The following is a 17,028-nucleotide window of genomic DNA, read 5'->3' as shown; positions in this document are numbered from 1 at the left end:
TTCAGACGTACAATAGGTATTGTTCTGGTTTTTGTTTGTGTAGTAAGTTGATATTTTTTTTACTTCTATTTAATTTTATGCTATTCTTAGGCAGTGACGTACAAAATGGGGGTTGGATGCTTATTTTCTTATCAGTTTTGCAAAAAACCAAGAAGGAAAAGAGGCACGACACAGGGGGAGTACTAGCTCCTCTACTCTTGGCTGTCGTAGTAAACGAGCTTCTGGTGAAGCTGGAAGGCAAAGGCTGCTGAGCGATGGCTTAGTTAGAGGTAAAAATCTGGACAGGCCGGTCACTGATCATGCTTTTGTTCACGTATACGTCGAAATTGGAAAGGAAGTTGGACGGGAAGGTTGGAGGAGTGGTTTTCTGCCAGCGAGTTCTTAAAGGAGGTTTCCTCAAGTGAATTCATCACCTACTTCGCTAACCAAGCGACAGTTAAAGCCCTAAGTTCAACTGTGGTGCGACAGAGGGTGGTATGAGAATGCCTGATCTCGCGTTCACTGTTATGTATCCTAAGTGGAGGATACTGCGACTAAAGACTTGGTATAGCCAGTGCTACGGATTGCATTTGTTGCAGGAGTTTTAGTATTTACGTAAGCTGCCATGAGCTCTCTATAATAATGGGTTGAAGTGATCCAACCCCCTGACAATGAACTGGATGCTCCTATCATACTGACATCCGCTCCGACTTGACATATTCATTCAAATATAGCTTACGGTAGGGGCTTCGAAACTCCTTTAGTTATAATCAGTTTTTTTCTAACCAAGTTCTCGGCTTCAACCACTTATTTTCGAAATCCTCTCATGCTCTACTACACCTCTGTTTCCAGTCGCATTCTATAGGCTTCCTTACAGCACATTACCTTCAATACTTGTTCTTTTTACTTTGTCTAGTATGAGTATCGAACGTCATCAGTATATTCGCCACTGTGTTAGCTTTTTACCTCATTATTGTTTATTGGTTTTGCTTTAGCTTACATTTGCTGTGAGGTATTGATTTTCACATCATTGTCACCTTGTAGACGACAACTTCCGCAGCTGTTGAGCTCAAACGCACGTTTCTTTGTCATATGTCACGAGCACGCTTTTTGTCATTCTATTGTCATTTTCTATATTGTTTAGTGTTTAATTTTGTTAATAGTATTTAATTGAATTCCTTTGTATATCTATTTGTAAATATAAACACCTGCAATCCTAAATGGGCGGGATTTGTTTTGTGTCTTTCAAAAGTCATTTGACTTTCGTCTTTTTTTTAAATACAAAAGAAAATCAAAACAGGAAGATATCGCTATCCATATATGTAAGTAAATTAGACGAAGTTGTGGTATCTATTGAAGGATTAATGTCGTAGTTTCCTAAATACGAATATTGTGAGCAGTTAGATACAAATAGGTCAAGATATGATGTGATCGTCTTGATCTTCCCGCCTGTACCACTATTTTTTTTCTATGAATGAATTTAAGATCTGACATCAGCCCTTGCTACTTCTTTCTAGAGCTTCTTTTTCCTACTACTTAAGATCCAGCTTTTATATAAAGCCATGAGATTTTGCATCGCAGAAACTCATATTCACCATTTGATAATACCAAATGGTTCACAAATGCACTCAAGTTTACTTCACTGAAGTTGGTTCACACAATAGCTAGAACTACTCTGCAATAAATCTTGCTACTGATCCTTAAAGAGAGAGGTTTGCGATTGATCGCTTTTGTCTACAAAAAAGTCTAATTGATCTCCTATAATCTCTTTTGGGTATAGTTGGGACTAGTCAGTCTGAAAATTTTGTTTATCTGACGAAAATTTTGTTTAGCAATGAAATGGGTAAAATAGAATAAAAATTAAAAGGATTTGAATTGAATTCTTTTAGAAAAATGCGGAACCCATGCTGAACCTAAAAACTTTGTACCCTATGTGCCATTATTGTAGAATTTGTTTTAGTTTTATTATTTTTCTAAATATACTATAAAATCGGTAAGAATTCCCGTACGGGTAGAAAGAGGCCCGACTGACAGTACCCGTAGGAGGATAAGCAGACCCAGTCCGATACTACCCGTTCAGGCATAAACAGGCTCTCCATATAACATGTTCAAACACAAGTGATCACTCCAACTCATATGAAAAGAAGTAAGGGTGTCTAAGCTCGGGTGTAACCGAACATTATATACTGTAACGAATTTAGGGCAATTCCTCTTATTTGCAACCTTCAGCTAACGTTCGTATCGCTAAACTGTTGAATAAAACACCCCAATATTCTGTATTACAAAATGGTATTTATTAGACTACTTTGAAAGTACTTCACAATTAAACTTCACTTCGCAACTGATAGCGTGTTTAAAACAAACTGATTCCAGATTATTCAGCTTTCGCTACTTTTATACTCTGTGTCCAAATGTCTAGACGTTTTTCTGCTAGAATTTTCTACTTGGTTACCACCTATACGCGTCGGGTGTGTATATGTCAGTGCTACTTCGCTAATGATTGCATACATTTGTGAGTGTCTCAGATATATGCATGTGAATTTGTATTTTATAGTCTCTCGCATAGCCATATGCGTGTGTATATGTGAGTGCTACTTCGCTGATGATTACATACTTTTGTGAGTATCTCTCCGCTGCTTGTATGTACATATGTGTATACATAATGATTGATTTGTTTATGTATATACAAGTGACTGCTTAGTATCGGCTTAGAGATGATAGTATCCCTTAGTGTTGCTAATATTCGTCACACTGCCCTCCACCTAAGTCTGATCGTCCCGATCAGACAAATCTCTCGATCTAACCGCTGCTAGCCTCTCCAAATGAACCACCCTTCTATTTCGTGGTTTCCGAATGGTTTGTATGCGGTAGATGGTATCTGATCCTCTTCGCAACTTTGTATGAGCCTTCCCAACTGCACGGAAATTTGAATGGAACACTTTTCCGCCGGTGAGGGTTGTATAACAGTACCAAATCTCCCTTCAAGAAACCTTCCGAATTTTTGTCCTCGTCGTACCTGTGTTTCATCTTACTACGCATTACCCTGGTTCGTTCCCTCACACTCTGTTGTTTGCCCAATGAACTACTTCGTAGAGCTTACACTTGACGGATTGGCTTTGCATAATCAGTATCTTTCCGACGTTTCACAACAGTAGTGTGACCTGGCTTGAAACCACCCTTGCATTCTTTCTGCGAAATTCTTTCCTTCGTTTTAGTGCGTCCATTTGGGAATGTCAATGCCAGTGTTTCTCTCGCAGGTATCTTTGAGTTTGCTTTGTTGGGCCCATAATTTCCATCAACCTTTACCTTTTACTTTCGTGGTCTTTGTCGAGTCTTCTCCACCAGTACTCGATTACTGCTGAACCATTTCTCCAAATTGAAGTTAAGTGGCACATCTTTGTTCTTATAACGCATAATCATTCTCTGCATATCGATCCTGATATCATGGTAAACTAAGAAGTCCACTCCCAATATGACTTCATCAACGATATCTGTCACAACGAATTTGTGTAGAAGCGTTACTTTACAATTAAGACTTCACATATCACTTCTCCCTGGACTTGGTTATACTCGCCAGTGACCGTACGCAACCTTGCTCCAGGTAATGGCTTTACTCTCCTATTGACCAAATCAGATCGAATCAAGGAATGAGATGCGCCCGTATCTATAGTCAGTACACGTTCTTTGCCATCCACATTTCCTCTGAAGCTAAGACTGCTCGAGTTTCTTCCAATTTCCGAGATAGCTATCACAGGACATTCAGTAGCTGGGGCAAGTTTTCGATCTTTACATCTGACTCGCTCTTGTTTATCTCCTCCAGCTTTACCTTTACGACCTGCCAAGTTGGAACTACCAGGACCGGTGCTGCAATGACGTGCAATGTGACCTGGGTTACCGCACTTCCTACAGGGCTTCCAAAATTGTGTCTACCCAATCTGGCCTTTCTACTTCCACACGGCGTGCTTTGAAAGCTGGCTTACACAGAAGCGATGCTGTTTTCTGAATCAGAGCATGTGATACCGTTTCTGTGAATGTAGGTTTTGTGTTTGCCTATGTCGCTAGCTTCGTTTCAATATCCCGTACTGCATTAATAAAGCTCTGGATTTTTACCCTTTCGGTGTATTCCACGGGTGCGTCCGCATTCGCTAAATGTGCCAGCCTTTCAACATCCGACGCAAACTCTTGCAATGTTTCACCAGGCCTCTGGAAGCGGTTCAGCAACTCAATTCCTTTGCTCGATTCCGTATCGCCGTTCTACAGCAGCTATCAACGCTTCATAGTTGTTTCGTTCTCCTTCTGGAATGGTCTGTAAGATTTCAGCTGCAGGTCCTTTCAATGCGACTAACAGCGCAGCAACTTTGTCTTCAGTATTCCAGTTGTTAACTGCTGACGTCTTCTCAAATTGAAGCTTAAATACCTGGAAAGGAACAGAGCCGTCAAAAATTAAGTTTTTACCCTCGTATTGCTTGCTGAAACAGCTGGGCGATTTAGTTGCAACTCCTTTATACGACCTCTCAAAGCCTCCACCTCGGCCTCGATTTTTTCCTCAAGCTGCGTTATTTTCTCGTCCATACGCGCTTCGAGTTTTGATGATATACGCGCCTCTTGTGCCTCGAGTTGTACTGTTATGCGTGTCCCTTGCTCTTTCAGTTGTGTTTCCATCTTAGATGTAATCTGTGTCGACATTTCTGAAATGCGTGCCTCCTGTGCTTCCATCTTGGATGTTATGCGTGTCTCCTGTGATTCCAGTTGAGATGCCATTGTCGACGTTTGTGCAGATATTGCAGCTAATATCATGTTCAAGTCTGTGGTCGTAACTGTCTGCGATGTTTCATTTTTCTTCTCAAATTTTGTTGTTGTCTCGTCGCTATCAAGATGAAAGACATACTCTTCAACATTAATCCCTTCCAATTCCATTGCCTCTCGTAGTCGTATTTGTAGCTCGAATTTATTGCCAGTAGTATTTAAACCACGGATCTCCAACTCCTTTTTCAGTTGGTGGATCCTTAATTCACTTAACTTTGCCATGTCCAAGTTGTATTCGAAGTCTTCGGAATTTATTCAACAATTCCTCTTCTGACACCAATTGTAACGAATTTAGGGCACCTTCTGCTAAGGTTCGTATCACTAAACTGTTGAATAAAACACTCCAATATTCTGTATTACAAAAACAATTAAACTTCACTTCGCAACTGATAGCGTTTTTAAAACAAACTGATTCCAGGTTACTCCGCTTTCGCTGCTTTTATACTCTGTGCCCAAATGTCTAGACGTTTCTTCTGCTAGAATTTTCTATTTGGTTACCAGCTATACGCGTCGCGTGTGCATCTGTGAGTACTACTTCGCTGACGACTGCATACTTTTGTGAGTATCTCAGATATATGCATGTGAATTTGTAGTTTATAGTCTCTCGCATAGCTAAATGCGTGTGTATATGTGAGTGCTACTTCGCTGATGATTCCATACTTTGTGAGTATCTCTCCGCTGCTTGTATGTACATATGTGTATACATAATGATTGATTTGTTTATGTACATACAAGTGACTGCTTAGTATCGGCTTTGAGATGATAGTGTCCTTTATTGTTGCTAATATTCGTCACAATACTCAGCGTGAGCTACAATTGTACAGTTCATTTTAGATAAATTACTTTTCTACATAACATCACTCTTACAATAAAACTTGGTAAGTGTAATATCATTTATACAAAACTATTTTTCGCTAAGATATAGCTTAATATTGTAGTCTACGACCCTTTTAAACATCTTTTATATACAAGTGGGCGTGGTCCTTACCTGATTCCATCCATTTTTACTAGAAATATTTCATCCTAAAGATAAAATATGTGTACCCAATCTTATTACGATCTGTTACTTTTTCTTTGAGCTATGGCTCCCGAAACATAGAAAATAGCTTAGTCGAAAAAAAAGGCAGTGCCATGCCCATTTTAAAATTTTGTAATATTTTCTAACTTTTTGTTACAATTCCATTTAGAAAGTAAAATACAATTGATTTTTAGCTCTTTTTCGCGTAGCTTACTATATTTGTCTACGACCCTTTCAAAAGGCTTTTATATAAATGTGGGCGTGGTCCTTACCTGATTCCACCCATTTTTTCTAGAAATAATTCCTACTATAGGAAAAATGTGTGTACCCAATCTTAATTTTGCTTTGAGCTATGGCTCCCGAAACATAGAAAATTGCTTAATCATAAAAGTAGCGGTGCCACGCCCATTTTCAAAAATTTGTATTTTTTCCTATTTCTTGTAATATTTCCACTTGCGAATAGAAACAATATCATTGATGCAAAGCACAACCCTTTTAAAAATCTTTTATATAAAAGTGGGCGTGGTCCGTGACCGCTTTCGTAAATTTTTCCTTGAAGCATTCCTTTCCCATATACCAAATTTCAATAAGATATCTCAATATTTACTCAAGTTATCGTGTGCAAAGCACGCTGAGTATAAATACAAATTAAAAATATGGTATTGGAGTTTAAAAAACTATAAAATTGAAGATAATCCCGTACGGGTAGAAGGAGGACTTGTCCGTCATAGGGGTAGAAAGAGGACCAGTCTGATACTAACCGTTGAGGCATAAACAGGGATAAATGGTCTCTCCATAGAACATGCTCAAACTAAAGGGATCACTCCTACTCATATAAAGTAAACAAACCTGGCTATAGTTTGTGACTAGTTCCGAATTCATACTAGACTCATCGCATGTTTTGCACTGTAGCTATTACCCGGCTCGTTGCGGCCGCAGAAAATCCATTCTCAGCATTTTTTTTAAGCAATTTTGCCAAGTTTTCACTTATGGTTAATACTTACACTTCTTACTCCTGCTCTCACCTTGCCTTATCCTTCTTTCATCTAAATCCACCCTCAAACCTTCCTCTTCTCGCTTTTTCTCTTTTGTCCTCTCCTTCTCCTCCTCCCTCATGCTTACCTCTCCCTCCCTTTCCCAATCTGTGTCTTACCTTACCTCTACCTCTGTCTTTATTCCTCTTCCCGCCCTTTCTTTCACCGCATCCCATTCTCGCATCCCCACTTTTGTTTAACTCTTGCATATCGAAGCTCCCTTCCACGCCGAAAGGAATTAGCAGTGGGTCCTACGACGATGACTGCACGATAATAGCAACAGGCCCATCCATCAATGAGCTATGTTATAAAGTCAACGGCTATTTCCCTAGTCTTTCCAGTTTTTTCACCTCGCGAAATCTGACATTGTCACCCACCAACAACCTCCTATGATTGCAAATCTATGCCATCCTGTGCCAGTGAAAATACACTGGTCGAAATTTGAAGAATGTACGCCACAATTATACTGAAGAGTATCTGAAAAATTTAATAAATTTTCGAAATTTCACACTTCCATCAATTTGTATTCTTTGTCGTATGGACGAATGTACAACTCCAAAGAGCCTCGAAATGATAACGGTAGTTTGCTAAAAACAAAAAGCAGGGAACACGCTTTAACTTAAAATATCATTAATCAACTTGACTCACTCACCAAAACTTATTCGCACCACCCCACCAACCGCATAGCGCCAACATTGGACAACGATCTTCATAACGCTGTTGCTCCTCGGCATCGCTTACATTGAAAGCTACAAATTTTTTGCCCAAATAGTTCGCTAACCAATTCTCGGTATTGCCCGTAAATATGCCCAATTCTTTGATGTGAAAACGTTCCGTTACATTACCAAGCATGAAATTATCATAAGTTGCAAAACGTAAATATTCATCATTCGCTCTATCGCGAAATAAAGCCAAAAGTTTAGTACGTTGCAATGAAACAATGAAATGCAACAACTCGAGACCAATAAAATATTGATTCGTGCGCTCGAAGCCGTTAAGATGATGCTGCCAAGTTGTGGATTCTGAATTACTACTACGTAGTAAATATACACGTAACCAAGGTTGTGAGTTATCGAGATTTTCGAAAAGTTCATAAATTGGAAAAGTGACATGCTCAGAGTGAGGATGCTCAAGCGTGTAACCAAAAATATTGTGAGTCAAACCGATATAGCCATCGATGCTGGCCAAGAAATGGCGTACCATAATTATTGATCTTTCGTGGTGAGGCGCTGTCAAATAAAGAAAGAAAGAGAGCTACAGAGCAGAGTCCTTAATAATTTTTGACGCCCTATCCTTAACTCCGTACTACGAATCGTTAGTATATTTTAGACTGAATTATAGTTACTGTTACCTTGAAAGTTGAAAGTTGAAGTTCGAATAAGCATGGGTTACACTGCGCTGCGTGGCTCAACTGTGTTAACACTGCTTGGAATTAGCAGCACTGGCGTCAAGATAAGTAATGCCCAATTCAAAAGCATGTGTCACCAGAAGGCAGTGTTCAGTCAGAATACCTGTTAAATGCTAATGATAAGATTAACTTCGTTAGTCTAAGGTTGTGAGACCTACACACAATCGTAATTGCGCCACGCGACACACTGCGCTGAAATTTGGTACTATCACCACAGATTGCGCTAGTGTAAATGCACCAATACCGCAAAAATTGAGTTATAACCCATGCTTATTTTCGAATAATATACCTTTACGCTTCGAAGAAGAGTAGGAAGTAGAGTATCCTTTGCCTTACCTATTCTGACATCATATTTCGTTGCCATCATTTTCAAAGATCTCTCCATCGTTTTATTTGAATAATTTGTGAATAAAATCCTTGTTACCCAAATAAATATCGTTATTTGCAACAACAAAATTGTGCTTAAAGTATAACGCATACATTTTTCTTTCATTGTAAAAAAAAATTTTTTTGTATTATATTTATTCGAGCTTGTGGTCTTTTGTTGATGGAATTTTATAAAATGTAGTTAGAAATTTTAAAAGGCAGTTGCTGCTGTAAATATTGTTTTCATTATTTTACTGTATAAATTATAATTTCATGGTGTTTTTGAGGGGCTAATAAAAACTATGATACAGCTACTAATCAAAAAAATATAACTGATAGGGGGCGCTGTAGTCAAGATTCTCTGAAAAGTGCTTTAGCGAAGTCTGATTTTTCATTTGATTCATTTGAGATTCCTTCGGATAGAGTTTGTACTATGAAGGCGAGTTATACGACGACTGGGTTAGGTAATAGGAGTTGCTACCTTAATCTTAGGATAGCTTAGGTTGAGTGGGGAAGCTCGCTTGAGCAATAGGAAGGTCCATTGTGATACCATTAAAGATAATGATGACGTAAGCTATAGCAATTCAGAGAACCGTTGCGCGGCAACGAAAAAAACCCAACTCGCCGGATAAGTCCTTCGGAGATCCTGATGAGCCCAGACCGGAATACTTTCGCCTATTTCTATCAAAATCTGGACAATGTTTCGAAGTTTCTACCTCATATTCCTCCAATGAGCTGCAGCAAGAAAGGTTTTCCAGTATATTGAAACGTGCCGTATAGACTCCCATTGGACAGGAACCCGTCAAAGCCCCAAATCACTATTAATAGATGATTCTTGCTACATTATAATTTCAACAGACCGCTTGCTAACCACTTCCGGTCAAAAGTAACTCCCTGCTCTGCAAGAAGTAGTGTCTGCCAAGTGTTTGCTTAGCTGACTTGAGGCTCTTCTATAGGGAACAGGCCGGAGGTCGACAGGCGTACTCAATATTCGGTTCGGTGACATTTTCCACATATATTGCTATGTGACATTAATATTAAAATATTTTAGTGCAACCGCAAGAAGGCGGGCATTCCCATACCACCCGCAATCGCAGTACAGTTCAACTTAGGGCTTTAGTAGCCGCTTGGCTATCAGATTCTATGTTCAATTCTAGTAGTGGACATCCTTCTATCCCCCACATCCTTAAATGCGTAAACTTTTGGTTGGAAAACCCTGCAGTGATCAGGCAACTTAGGCTAGCTGCTTGCATCGAACCTCTGACAGAAAACCCCTCCTCCAACTATCCGTGCAACTTCAACCCATCCATCAACCTATTAACCCGTCCACTACCCTATATTAATGCGCATTTCTATTTCTCTCTAGAGGTGAGGACCGTTTTGCAGTTGGCACATGTGCAATTAATGGTACACAATAGTCTGACTTATCTGGGATGAAGACAAGGTTGGTAAGAATACAGAATACAGGAATGCCACAGGTGATAAAGTCCATATCCCATGTCACGAAGCCTGACGCAGTGTATTTTAAGCATGACATTCAATGTCAAAATAGGTGTCACGCTTCACACCAACCAGCGCTGTATGTTGTACTGACACATTAAGTAATACTCGCCGTGTTCAGCGCATCGCATCAGACCACTACCTATAGAACAAGATCAACTTGACTACCATTTCATAAAACCGGTGTACTACACTTGGCGATTGCTACCCAAGCTCTTCTACAGCAGTACAGGGCAACCGAGGCCTTCTTAGCCCTATACTTCTCATTTGCTCTTCAGGACAATTTCCTATTTATTTATAATTCTCAGATACTTAACTGTTTGATACAGTACCAACGGTATTCCCCAAACCGCGGATGTTCTGAAAGCGGGGACTTTGTATCTCTTCATATAAAGAACCAGTTCTGTTTTCCATGGTTGATTGCCAGTTCACAGAGGCCAGATAAAAAAAATAAATAAACACAAGGCGCCATAACATCCGAAAAGATTTTAGGCTGAGGTTCTTTTCCAATTTGCGTCCTGCTTCTTTACCTACCAATTGGTGGGACGGGACCTATGTGATTTACGCCGACTCCGAAAGGCATCTGCACGGCAGATGAGTTTTCATTGAGAGGCTTTTCATGGCAGAAATACACTCGGAGTGTCTGCCAAATTACTGTCAAGGGGCGACTCCGCCTAGAAAAACTTTATTTCTAATTAAAAAAAACCTGCTTTTAAGGTTTTGATGTTGCTTTGTCCGGCTGTGAACCCAGGCTCTTCTGTGTGTCAATACCTAGATCTAGAAAGCAGAGATATTGGCATCCATATTTGTTTAACTTTCTAACCTTTCTTGTAAATTGAACTCGGGGTTGCGAGGCTTGATGCAATCGCAACGTATACTAACAGCTAACAGGCAACAGCGATGCTCTATACCCCTCCTTTTCCCATTGGCTCGTCTACAAGCATGCATAGAATAGACAGAAGATCACATTAATACTTCCCTGATTGCCAATGTTACAAATCGCACATTGTCCGTACAAACGTGGCGATATGCCAATAAATCGTCCTCGGCTATAATCTTTCCATGTGGCTCCATGGCAACGGCTAGTGAAAGGCACCTTCTGTTTTTCTTTCTAACATTTCTTAATAAAGTAGTTCCTTCCATAAGCGAATATCCCCCACCGGCCAAAGGAAGATTACATGCTTCTGCTTTATATAAAAGTTGTTTCTTTAGTTACGATCATTTATATTTTTTTCACTAGCATAAGTCGTAACTACAGTGGCTCTGCAACAATTGCTATACGAACTGCCTAAAAGTAGGCAATATTCTCCAATCTTTTGTTGGGAACAGTTTGATTGCCATTAGCAGTCATTCACTGTAAAAAATTTCAATTTGTCAGTGCCATTCAAACTTTCTGTGTCACAGTTTGATTTTTCTGGTTAATAACAGAATTCTTGTGTTGGGCAGAGGAATTTAACAGAATTCTTGTGTTTTCGATGGAAAAAGAAGGCAGTGTACTTCTGCCCTGCATATTGCAAAATTGCGACCAACAATTTGCAATCCCATTTTACAAATCGACAAATTTTCTATTATAAGCTTTATGTTGATGCAGATTTGCAAAGAAGGTGTTTTTGGCCCTACAGTGGGAAAGTTCAGCCTACAACAATGAAACTTCTCCCAACGGACTGAGGCTGATTGACTTTGCCGGTGCTCGAAACATGGTCATATCCAGCACGAGGTTAATGCATAAAAAGATACATCAAGCTACATGGCTGTCTTCTGATCGAAATACTCGATGACGATGTGAAATACCAAATTTAGATCATAGAATGAGACTAAGATACAATTTTACAAACTACAAATATCAAGTTATGGGGAATAAATTAGTCTTCAGAGTTGAAAGAAGAACCCATACCCATAAGAGCTATAAATTTTAATTTTGCTAGTTTTAACATAGCAGTCTCTGGTTATTAATACTAGTTGGGACTATAGTTGGTTTTCGGATGAAATTAAGGCCATTTATAAACAAATCAGGGAATGCCAGAGCAGCCAATACGTTGTGTGATCTCTTAATAAATCGGGAACTTCAGTTCGAAGAAATATGTGTACTCGTCACTATTAGCTATTTGCGCTGATAACCTTATATGATACGTCTGGGGAGGAACTCGAAGGAAAGCTTTTCCAAAATATGTATGGTCATTTATTTTTGGGCGTCGGATAATTGATTGCTTTTACAAACCCACAGGAGTCGAGTTCTGTCATAAATATGAATGTAACATAGACACATTTAGCAAGCAAGACTATAGCGACCCGAAGAGGAACGACCTATAAGACTAAATGTAGGCATATCAAATCGACCCGGAGATGATGGAAATAGTACCTTAATGGTGATAGTTGCCGGAGCGGTAAAGGTCCATCACCATCAGCAGCATATCCCAAAAACTTACGTTAATGTTATAGAATACACTTTGAAATGATAAGCTGTATTAGCTAACCGCAGGAGCGAATTATTTGGGAGAATATAATTTCAAAGATGCTTCGGTCAAAGAAGTATTCTCATATACACCCGTCGCTATCAGCAAATGAAAGGGTAGACCTCGACTTCGTGGGAAAGATGAAATTGAGGCGGACTTGTTTATTTTGGTATTTTTAAGTGGAGTAAGTGATCGCGAGGAAAAGGGGTTAGGGGGCTTAGAATGTACCCGCGGTATGTATGCCTGTCGTAAGAGGCGACGAAAATACCAAATTGATTGAAGGGGTTGTGTAGCATCCTCTCAAGGGGTTGCCAGTGCAATATATAGCTTCTTCAACCCAATTGTCAACCTCACCTACCCGTGGCGAATCCTGTTTCATTAACAGCCGAGGCTCTGGCGACCCCGAACACCTAATGGATCTAAGGGGTGGGAGGGCGGAATGGCATAGAAGGTTGCATGTGGTCATACCAAATGCTCCCGAGATGGTGGGACTAATACCTTTATGGTGCTTGTTACCGGAACGTACCGGATCTTCATCCGGCAAAGGACCATCAACATCGATAACACTCCCCAATGCCTTCGGCGAGTGTACTTATCGCTACAACAACAACAACAGGAATAGGGAGCTTACTCATGCTTGTTGGACATTGTGAATGAAGACAGTTAAGGCCAGGACAATCAAGAACAAGAAGCCATTCGCATACACATTACGTACCCTGAAGAAGGAAGAGGCTTTCGGCAAAGAATGTTTTTCTCAAAAGTTTTTCATATTAAAAAAACAGGCATATATATATCCCAAAGTCTGCCATTAGATAAGTTTGCGATGCACGTATGTATACTCATGCAGCTAATCGGCTTTAGGTCATTAGATCAAGTCGAAAATTTCATTCACTAAGCGCATGAGCAAAAATATGAGTAATAAAATATTTATACAAATTGACGAACAATTTGTTTGGCGCATCTTTTAGTAGTCCCAAATGTGTTTTTTGTCTTTGGCAGCTTCGCCACTTTTTTAAATTGAACCAAAGCAATTTAAAGGCTTAAACATTTACCTACTTATGTACTCCAACTGTCAAGATACATATCAGTAGTTAGTGTCGACAAGATTGTCCCAAGCCATTCACACTCACGCTCGACTCAAACTAATTTCACCGCATCGAAATTCTATAGTAATTTGCATAAAATGGCTATTTTGAAGTAGTCACATAATCGCGTGCTTTGGGGCAAAACAACTTGTACTTAGTGGCATAAGCTTGTTATGCGCTTTGGTGGCGTTTTGTCCCACCGCAGCATTTGCGGCAATGTCGGTTGTATCACTGACATTGTGTGCCACATTCAAGTGCTTTGGTATGCTCTTGTCGTGTGGTTTTTTGTAAATTTTTCGTTTTTTCAGCGGCTATCTGCTTGTCATTGATATTTTAGTTATTGCAATGGAGTGGGCAGCTCGCAATGCTACCGATTTTTTAAGAAGTTTTTAGCTCATATGTAATTTGATATTTTTTTTGGGTGGCTTTAAAATTAGCTGAAGATATGTATGTTGATTTTTTTCCTAAGTATAGATAACATATTTTTGTTTTGGGCAGCTGAAGTGGAAGTTGATGAGCTGTACGAGCTTTACGCAGACACCAACACAGTCCCGCACATTCAAATGCAGCGGCTACGCTGGCTAGGCCATGTTATGCGAATGAAAGATGACGCTCCAGCTAAGAAAATATTTTTATCGGAACCCGCATATGGAAGCAGAGGAAGAGGGCGACCCCCACTCTGTTGGAAGAACCAGGTGGAAAACGATTTAAACTCCCTCGGTGTGACCAATTGGCGCCAGTTGGCTGTTGTTGGACTAACGATAAAGACACTCCTCGAAGGCTTTGAGGAGTGTTATCGGATATAGATCTGGTACGTTGCGGTAACAAAGCACCATTAAGGTACTAGCCCGACCATCTCGGAAACGATTAATATGACCACGTTAAACCTTCATTTTCATTGCTATTTAGGGCCAAGTTATGCAAAATGTTATGCAAGGCCGCATTTATTCTTTTAAGAAACCATATTCGTATTTTGTCAAAGCGTTCACTCACTTCAATAACTGTCCGTAAATCACGGTAGCAATATTAATTTATTTTATATTACGTTGGGATGGGTGTGCATGTGAGTGACTGTTACGTTATTGCGTTTAACAGAGTTCGGCCCTTATGTTTTATATGAGAAACAAGAGTGAAACTCTGCTTCCAAAAGTCTTTTAATGAACCTGACTATTCCGTTGAGAATTGCATTGATCTGAAGAACCCACGCCATAACGGCGTGTTACATAAAATAGCGCTGAAAATTTACACGATATGTAACAATAACGTTACGAATGTAGTTTCGACTTCCTTGCCTAGGTTCCGCATACTAACATAAATTTGGCGAATATTATCAATTTCGATATATCACTATGCGGCTAGTAAATAAATGCCGGGCAGTAATAACAGCAAACCGAGCAATAGGGGGACTCATGTAACCGTATAAATTCCTTATAAAGTGTGTAAACGTATAAATTTATATAGTGCGTAAACGAGCTGTCAAATTTTGTATGAAAAATCATTTACACAATTTGTATAAATTTACGCGCACATTTCATTGTGTAAACGCGGTAAACTCAAAGGAATGCAACCTTGCACACATTACCGCAGGAATTTTCATCAGAAACTCCATCATCAGCAAGTCATTTACAAGAATATCTTAGTAAAGACGTTTTAGTTTTGATTTTTCACTTAATCTTGGCATTCTTTAATTTGTATAACAATCAAAAAAATTTTGTTTGGCAATAATACAGCTGATAAACAATCAAGTTTATCAAGAGTATTTCTAGGTGCGTTCATATAACAGCGTGTGTAAATGGATATAATTTTACACCTTATAAGTTTATATGCTTTCATGAGTCCCCTTAATGAGATAGAAGCCAGTCATACAACATAGTAAACAGCAGCTAAGAGCGATGATGATGACACAGTAACAAAGAGCGCAGACGATATTACTCATGTATGTATATAGCAAAATACAATTTGAGATACCTAAAACGAGAAATAAATAAGCAACTATTCGAGAGGAATGTTCGGGATAAATCTAGACCCTGGGAGAAATAGGCCAGCGAGGCAACTGAGAATATAAAATCAGCGCAAGCTAAGGAATAGTCAACCAGTTTGATTTTAAAACGTTGTAAGTGAAGTTAGAGAATTATTCAATTCTGAAGAACTACTACCATAGTAGTGTTGTAAATAGAGAACATTTTGTGGTACTGAATATTTGAGTTATTTATTCGACAGTTTAGCGATTCAAACGATAACATAATGTGAAAAATAATGAAAAATGTCCTAAAATTCATTACAATATTTCTGAAGTTGGCACACTCACCTCTTCCTGTTAAAACCATGGACACAGAAGTGTTCCATGTCCCAAAAGGGTCACTTTCCATACATGAAACGAAAGACTAAGTTCTCTATTTAACCCTATTTATGAACCCACGTAATGAATAATGTCACATAGTTAATATTTTCCCAAGGATTTAAAGAAAAATAATATTTAAAAAAGATATGTTAGTTATAATAATTTCTATCATATTTTGCAACTAAATACAGTTAAGATGCTTATGTCAATATAGGTGGCTCATTTAGTCTCGAGTTAAATGAAAGACTAGAGCATTCACATAAATCAAAATGCAGCAGCAATAGTTAAACTGCTTACGACATGAACTTTCAAATAGAAATGTCCAACGAAAACAAACACTTATAAGACTATATCTGCTTTTAAAGCTGCTTTAATTAAATTTCTTCCCTGTAAATGCTACGTGAAAATCGAACGCAACAAGAAGAGTGTGTGAACGGTACCGCTAGTAGAAAAGAGGAGTGAGACGCCTTTTCGGGAAGAAAAAGGCAGAGGGCGAAAGGCGTGGATGCGGGGAGCTTGAACTGCTAGCCATCAGGAATAATGGCCGCAAATTTTACCAAAAATTCGGCGACAGGCGTAAGGTATTAGGTTCGGGGGAAACTCCTGTAAGAATGAAAACGGCGACCTTGTAACCAATGTCCAGAGAGTATTTAGATTATGGAAGGAACACTTATCTGCTCTCCTAAATGGAGACAGCGATTTACCGCACAGGGATGACGAACACGATCCCGCAAACGATGATGATGAAATAAGTATTCCCCACCCGATTATGACGAAGTACGAATAGCAATAACCAGATTGAATAAATAAATATAGTTTAAAAAACTAAAAAACACGCAAATATGGTGCCGTTTTAGTATCTACAATCCACTTAGATATTTGATGTTGATAGCATCGTAGCAGAGAGGTTCGTGTCTTCGATATTAAGCACAACTCGTTTTGTAGGGAGTTATTTAAACATTGCCGCGGGTCTTCAATAGCCTACATACAAGTGATGCTAATACACTAAAAGAAAAGACTGGTAAAATCGACCGAAAT

The 17,028-nt window shown here is 39.2% G+C and overlaps 1 protein-coding gene across 3 annotated transcripts in view; it reads right to left on the bottom strand.

The window, feature by feature from the left end:
- Positions 1-17,028, bottom strand: part of LOC137239687 (uncharacterized) — a 568,632-nt gene that overhangs the window by 98,152 nt on the left and 453,452 nt on the right. The window contains exons 1-3 of one of the 3 annotated variants that reach the window (XM_067765260.1): positions 8,582-8,769; positions 7,490-8,066; positions 7,304-7,424 (exon numbers count right to left, since the gene is read on the bottom strand). The exons of 1 other annotated variant lie outside the window; for it this stretch is intronic. In XM_067765260.1, coding sequence (XP_067621361.1) covers positions 7,343-7,424; positions 7,490-8,066; positions 8,582-8,738 — 816 coding nt within the window. In that variant the 5' untranslated portion in view covers positions 8,739-8,769 and the 3' untranslated portion in view covers positions 7,304-7,342. Of the gene's footprint in view, positions 1-7,303; positions 7,425-7,489; positions 8,067-8,581; positions 8,770-17,028 lie in introns of those variants that run through there. One more of the 3 variants, XM_067765259.1, reaches the window with a different exon arrangement.

This window comes from Eurosta solidaginis, chromosome 2, assembly GCF_040869045.1.
Source record: "Eurosta solidaginis isolate ZX-2024a chromosome 2, ASM4086904v1, whole genome shotgun sequence".
Lineage (NCBI taxonomy): Eukaryota > Metazoa > Arthropoda > Insecta > Diptera > Tephritidae > Eurosta > Eurosta solidaginis.
The sequence above is the reverse complement of the archived record's forward strand: the minus strand, read 5'-3'. Positions and strand labels throughout refer to the sequence as shown.